The sequence below is a fragment of the Gavialis gangeticus genome, unplaced genomic scaffold (genome assembly GCF_001723915.1).
Source record: "Gavialis gangeticus isolate Ggan-Ray unplaced genomic scaffold, GavGan_comp1, whole genome shotgun sequence".
In the NCBI taxonomy this organism is placed as follows: domain Eukaryota; kingdom Metazoa; phylum Chordata; order Crocodylia; family Gavialidae; genus Gavialis; species Gavialis gangeticus.
The window spans coordinates 94,782,711-94,789,069 of NW_017729025.1; the positions used below are offsets into that span (position 1 = coordinate 94,782,711).

At 43.1% G+C, this 6,359-nt stretch overlaps 1 protein-coding gene across 11 annotated transcripts in view; it reads right to left on the reverse strand.

Annotated features, from left to right (window-relative positions):
• GPHN (gephyrin) overlaps positions 1-6,359 on the reverse strand; it is a 693,379-nt gene that overhangs the window by 87,329 nt on the left and 599,691 nt on the right. For 6 of the 11 annotated variants that reach the window (XM_019519210.1, XM_019519209.1, XM_019519206.1 and 3 more), the window contains 2 exons: positions 3,827-3,883; positions 1,721-1,813 (listed from right to left, as the gene is read on the reverse strand). In XM_019519210.1, the coding sequence (XP_019374755.1) occupies positions 1,721-1,813; positions 3,827-3,883 (150 nt within the window). The remainder of the gene's footprint in view (positions 1-1,720; positions 1,814-3,826; positions 3,884-6,359) is intronic. The other 5 variants (XM_019519214.1, XM_019519213.1, XM_019519212.1 and 2 more) reach the window with 1 other exon arrangement.

A 6,359-nucleotide genomic window follows, 5' to 3' on the forward strand; every position in this document is an offset into this window, starting at 1 on the left:
TTTTCTACCCCTGTATTTGTTACCAGACCCTCAAGAAACACTTTGGACTGTTACATGGCCTACATACGGTTTAGTTCTCTGAGTGGTTTTCCAGTGTTTCAGCTATCTACTCCAAAAAAAAAGAGAAGAAAACAGTTGTCCCTGAGCTGAAAGTGTCTGTCATGACCAATAACTTCAGTTTCCAATCTAATTGTCCAACTTCTAGCATAACAACATACCCACTACTCAATACGCAGCTGTTACATAGGACTTTTCATCAGTGGATCTAAGGACACAGGCACACACAATACGTAGCATAGTTTAAATATTGTTTAAACCTGAAGTGGACGGACACACAATCCTGTTTAAATCTGCCTGGAATGGTTCAAAAGTATACCTGGAAAATCAAGCACTATGAATTGGTTCACTGTGAACCTGTTCAATGTTATGTGTGGACACCAAGTGTTCTGTGAAATGGGCCTGGTCAATTCTCCAGGTATCCCACGCTGCATCGCTCCTAACTCGCCCCAGCCTGTTGCAACTGGCCACTCTGGTACACAGCCAGAAACTCTACTGACCTCTTTCCTCCTTTTGTTGGAGCTTTTTATCAACGAGCTCCCTTGCACCGCTGTTCAGTAAAAGCTATTTTTCTAACAACCACCTGTGTCTTCACTCTGTACTCAACTACAGCCCCTCATAATGTTCCCTCCCCTGCCCTGGGAACCTAAAAGTGTAGGTCCAAGCACTCCTTCCTCTCAAAACCAGGCAAGCACACAACACAGACTCTGATCAATTGTAGGCTTTTGAAGCTTATTGAACTAGTGTTTAGAACAGAAGGGAAAGCAGAAAAGTAAAAATGGGCTCAGCCACAAGTCATCCCCCCTGCCCCTCCCCCAGAATCCCCAAAACCTGGGTGCAGGCACTCCCCCACCCTCACTGTGAAACATGCTGGGCTGGGTACTCCCGCCCCGAGTGCTGATAACACATCACTGCAGTGCCATGAGGACTGTGGCTCCCTCTGGGGAGCCAGCATTTTAACTAAGTTTTGGGGTTTTTTTGCAGTAAGCCTGCCAAAATCATGGAGCCCACTGTTTTTTGTGGAGTCTGACATTTTTTTATGGAGCTCACCCGATTTTGCATTTTCCACGAAAATTATGCAATCACTAATCATAGAGACCTAACGAATTTGTGATTGCATGATTTTGCATATTTTCTTTCTATCTATCTATCTATCTATCTATCTATCTATCTATCTATCTATCTATCTATCTATCGAGTTATATATAAAATATTATTGATATATTAGAAATCCTCCTGCCTCTCATTCAGGAAACACCATTACTTGCATCTCAAACTATATCTTAGGGCCAGACTTCCTTCTAGAAAGCAACCGTTAGATGGCAGATTCTACTGCAAGAGGCACCAGGACCAGTACAGCCAAGGGAGTAAAGAACTGAGTGATAGTGCTCACATTGCAACTGTAAGTATGTTGGCAAATATGCATGGGTACAAATACATGCATGCACACTTATTTAAAGAGTTAAAACTACAGTAAACACAATAGTCTTCCTTTAAAATGGCTGAATTTTACACAACAGGAATTCAGTAATGATCTAGATTTCTAAAAATGAAATAAATACAATTTAAAGGAAAAAATAAATGCTTCCAACTGTGATGGAACGTGCAGGTGTACAAGCAAGCTGGTGTACAGTTATGCTTTCAGAAGATGTACTGCATTTACCTCTTACAGCATAGCCATCTTTCACTGATGCTGGAAATGGGGGGAGGTTGTCTTTTGCATAAACATCTTGAGCAAGGACTCGACCCATTCCATCTAAAATCGGAGAAAGAGCAAACAGAATGTTCTATGTTAGTGAATCTAATGGGAATAGACGGCAACAGGAGCATGCTCCCGTGGATGAAATTCATGGGTCTGTGACATATCTCATAAACAGGTCTTTCAAGCTTTCGATGCGTGTCATAACCAATAGAGAAATGAATGGAAAATGCAGTCTGAAGGCAGAGATAAAAGATCTGGTTCAGTCAACCTGCATTTCTGGTTAGGGTGAGCTTGTTGGCAATGGATTTGGATGTACAATATCCTGACCCAAAGCAGTTAGCTGAGACAAAATTAAAACAAATGACCACTTGAGCATTTACAAAAATTCTCTTTTGCATTTGCAATTTTTTTAACCTTTTCTTCAAATATAATGTTTAAAGAAAAATTTGTATTGGTGAAAGGTGCAAAATTGAGCCCAGAGAGCCAATATAGATCATTTCTGTCTTAGTATAACATTAATTAGAGGCACTTAAAATTATTTTACCCAGTAAGAAAATATGACAATTTGGATGGTCAGATATTAGGATCATGGCCACTAAAAGAAACTTTAATTATATGGACAGGTAGAGACAGACTGGATTTAAGTGGCCCTAATTGTTGAAGTATTACTGATTCTATGATCTATGTATGATTCTCTAGATTAGAATATGCTATTGAGTTTTTTATGTATAATTAAAAAAATAACTGTGATGAATGCAACATTTGGCTTATTTATTTTGTGTAGCTGTTGGTGAGGGCTTTGTTACAACAACACTAGTAAATTGTTTAGGTCAGTGGTTCTCAACCTTTTCAGACTTGAAGCATCCCTTTATAGGCTCAAGGCTCCTCATGGAAAATGCCAGCTCTTAGTTTTCAAACATTTTTGACTATAGAAAAATAACATGGCAATTCTTCTGTTTCAAAGAACTCAGAAAGACCGGAACAAGTCAGAATGTTTTAACACTATGGATTCCTATTTGAAATCCTGGGCTGCGTCCAAACGAGCATGGCCATGTGCTATGTGACACATACCGCATGTTCAATTGTTCTCCACGCTGCAAGGGAGCAGGGGTCAAAAGAAACCCATGGGAAAAAAAGGCGGAGCAGCACATGTGGCAGGCAGCAGCATGCACTGCCCAAAACTGGAGCCTGGCCAGCTGGAACTGCGCTCTGCTGCCAGCCAGGCTCCATATGGCAGGATCGTTGCTGCTGCAGCCCTGGGAGGCCCCCAGGACCCCAGATAAGGTTGGTGGAGTCAGCCCAGTGATGGCCCTAATCTCCCCTACCCCACCTGGGGTAACTTGCTGTGTGGTACAGGTGTTCCCTGGGGACAGCTAGCAGTGGCACAAGGTGCGCAGCCTCTAGTTGTTCCTGGGGAATCAAACATTCATGCATGTCTGGACATGGCCCTGGAGTTTATCTTCTGAATCAAGTTTGCACACCTAACTGTGCTAACATTTCACAACACCTTGCAGCACACTTGAAAGGATTTTAAGGCACCTTGGTTGAGAATCACTGATTTTGGTGCTAGTCAGTGGGAATTTTTCTATTTAATGGAAGGTATATGTATCTTTTCTCTAACTGCACTTACCAACTGTAACTGTAACCTATGTCTTCTTTCTGTATGCATAGCAGAAAGTTCTAATATGCACTCTCATCTTAATATATAAATACAGCTATATTCCAGGACAAAAATAACATTAAAAAAGTAAGGTTGAGAGTATGCTTTGGTAATTTAAGGTAAGAAAATTATGGGAATTTTGTAAGTATCCAAACCTATCAAAAATAAATCCAAACTTATTAAAGAATAAAAATAAATAAGTAAGGCACCTAAACCACCTTAACTTTGCCCTCTACCAATGCTGCCGAATAACTCTACAATTATGAGTTTAGTATTTTATCATTTGTGGTTTCGTATTAGATTAAATTGATTTTTATGCATAGATTAAGGAATTATATTTATATTCCTTGTACAAGAGTTGTCTTAGTGTTTCCTTCTAATAACCATCTGTTGTCTACAATTCTAACCTTGGACTGTAAACTTTTCACTGCAGGGGCTACGTCTGCTGCCTCCTCCATGTAACCCTGTGAGAAAAGAAGACCCTGTCACAGACACTGCCACACTTTGCAACAGACTGGGAGAGAAATGCATAGATACTGCAGTCTCAAATAGGAATAGGCTGTGCAGCATGGACAGCACTGCCGTAGTATAGAGGGGCAAGGCCAGAATACAGGAAACCCATATAAGGTATGCTTAACAATAGTGTAACATGGGGTGGGCGAGCAGGGCATCAACCCTGGGCACCAACTTAGTCAGGTGCCAGAATGCCCCCCTGGGGAGTCTGTGCCCCAGCAGAAGCAGCAGCCCAAAGCTGCTGCTGTAGAAGCATCAGCTAGGTGGATGCAGATCACACTGTTGCTGTAGCAGCAACTAGGGTGAGCAGACCATGACATGGCAGCATCACCTGAAGACGTTTTGTGCTCTTGGAGCTGGTAAGACTCCCCACTCCCCCTGCTCTCAGCACTCCATGCTTGCTGGTGCTCAGTGGCACCCCTCTCCCTGCTCTCATTAGGCCTCTAAGGCTAAGGTGCTGGGTAAACTTAATGTGGCCCTGCCTTCCTGTTATATTCACTGGTCTGAACTATTTAGTTCCAACCCTAGCTCCTTCTGTGGGTCTACTTTTGTCAAGCCAACAGAGAAGCATTAATTAGAGCTATCAAAAAGTTTATTCCTCTTCTGTAGGAGGCAGTATGGAAAGCAGGGGAAGCTGCTTAGCACTTATATCGCTGGAGTAATTCTAAGATGTTCTATGTACATTCTTGTGTGCATCTTTTTTTTTCAAGGGAGACAGAAAATTGTATATGATTTTTGGGTTTGGAGGCCTGAGTGTGCATGAGGACTTTGGCAGGGGAGGCAGAAAAGTGTATGAGTATGGGTTGCCCTTCCATACCTTTGTGAACATTGCTGAACTGACCTTCAGTCAAAGGGGGCTGCAATGTAAATTATAGTTTCTATAACAACAACAATACCATATTTACTTGAATCTAAGATAAGTTTTCCCCCCTCAATCAGCATAAGGGAAAAAGCCCCTTGTTTTAGATTTGCACACAAAGGGGGGGGGGGAAGGGGAGGCAGGTGGCTGCTACAGCTCTAATTCTGGGCCTGAGCCTGGGTCTGGGCCAGAGTCAGACCCCCAGCAGCTTCCTGCCCTCCCCTCTCCCCCTCCTTACTGTCAGGTGCAGCTCAGCTCTGGCTCAGGCTTGGTTCCCTCCTGGGCATGGAGCACATGGAAAATATGTCTCTTGCCTAGCCAATCAGTAGTGATGACACTGGTGCATGGCCTGGCAAGCAATAGCTTTCATGTGCTGTGCTCCGGGAGGAAACAGAGCCTGAGCAGTGTCTGACAGTAAAGGTGTGGGGGAGGAGACAAAGGATGGCGGGGAGGTAGGGACAGAGATTGTGGGGCACAGGGGAGAGAGCAGCAGAGGCCATGAGGAGCTGGGAGCCAGGGGGTGTGGGAGTGGGGAGGGGGGGCGGAGAAGGCTGCAGGGAGAAGAATTGTGGGGGTGGGCAGAAGGCAAGGGACTAGCTGACCCCACCCCAAGCAGCATTTTTCCTGCTGTAGCAGTAGAAGTGGGATGAAATTAAGACATCGCTCCAATAATCAGATTCTATACCTGGAAAATTATAACAAATTTATAATTTTTCCATGTATAGAATTTAATTACTGGGGGGGAGGTCGTCTTAAATTCAGGGTCAACTGAAATTTGAGTAAATACAGTAGTTTATACAGGCATACCTCGTTTTATTGCGATTCGCTTTATTGCGCTTCGCAGATATTGCGTTTTTTATAAATTGAAGGTTTGTGGCAATCCTGCGTCGAGCAAGTCTATCGGTGCCATTTTTCCATCGGCGCCATTTTTCCAACAGCATTTGCTCACTTCGTGTCTCTGTGTTACATTTTGGTAATTCTCGCAATATTTCAAACTTTTTCATTATTATTATATTTGTTATGGTGATCTGTGATCTTTGATGTTACTATTGGAATTGTTTTGGGGTGCCATGAACCGCGCCCATATAAGACGGCGACCTTAATTGATAAATGTTGTGTGTGTTCTGACTGCTCCACTGACCGGCTGTTCCCCCATCTCTCTCCCTCTCCTCGGGCCTCCCTATTCCCTGAGACACAACAATACTGAAATTAGGCCAATTAATAACCCTACAATGGCCTCTAAGTGTTCAAGTGAAAGGAAGAGTCACACGTCTCTCACTTTAAATCAAAAGCTAGAAATGATTAAGCTTAGTGAGGAAGGCATGTCGAAAGCCGAGATAGGCCGAAAGCTAGGCCTCTTGCGCCAAACAGTTAGCCAAGTTGTGAATGCAAAGGAAAAGTTCTTGAAGGAAATTAAAAGTGCTACTCCACTGAACACACGAATGATAAGAAAGCGAAACAGCCTTATTGCTGATATGGAGAAAGTTTTAGTGGTCTGGATAGAAGATCAAATCAGCCACAACATTCCCTTAAGCCAAAGCCTAATCCAGAGCAAGGCCCTAACTCTC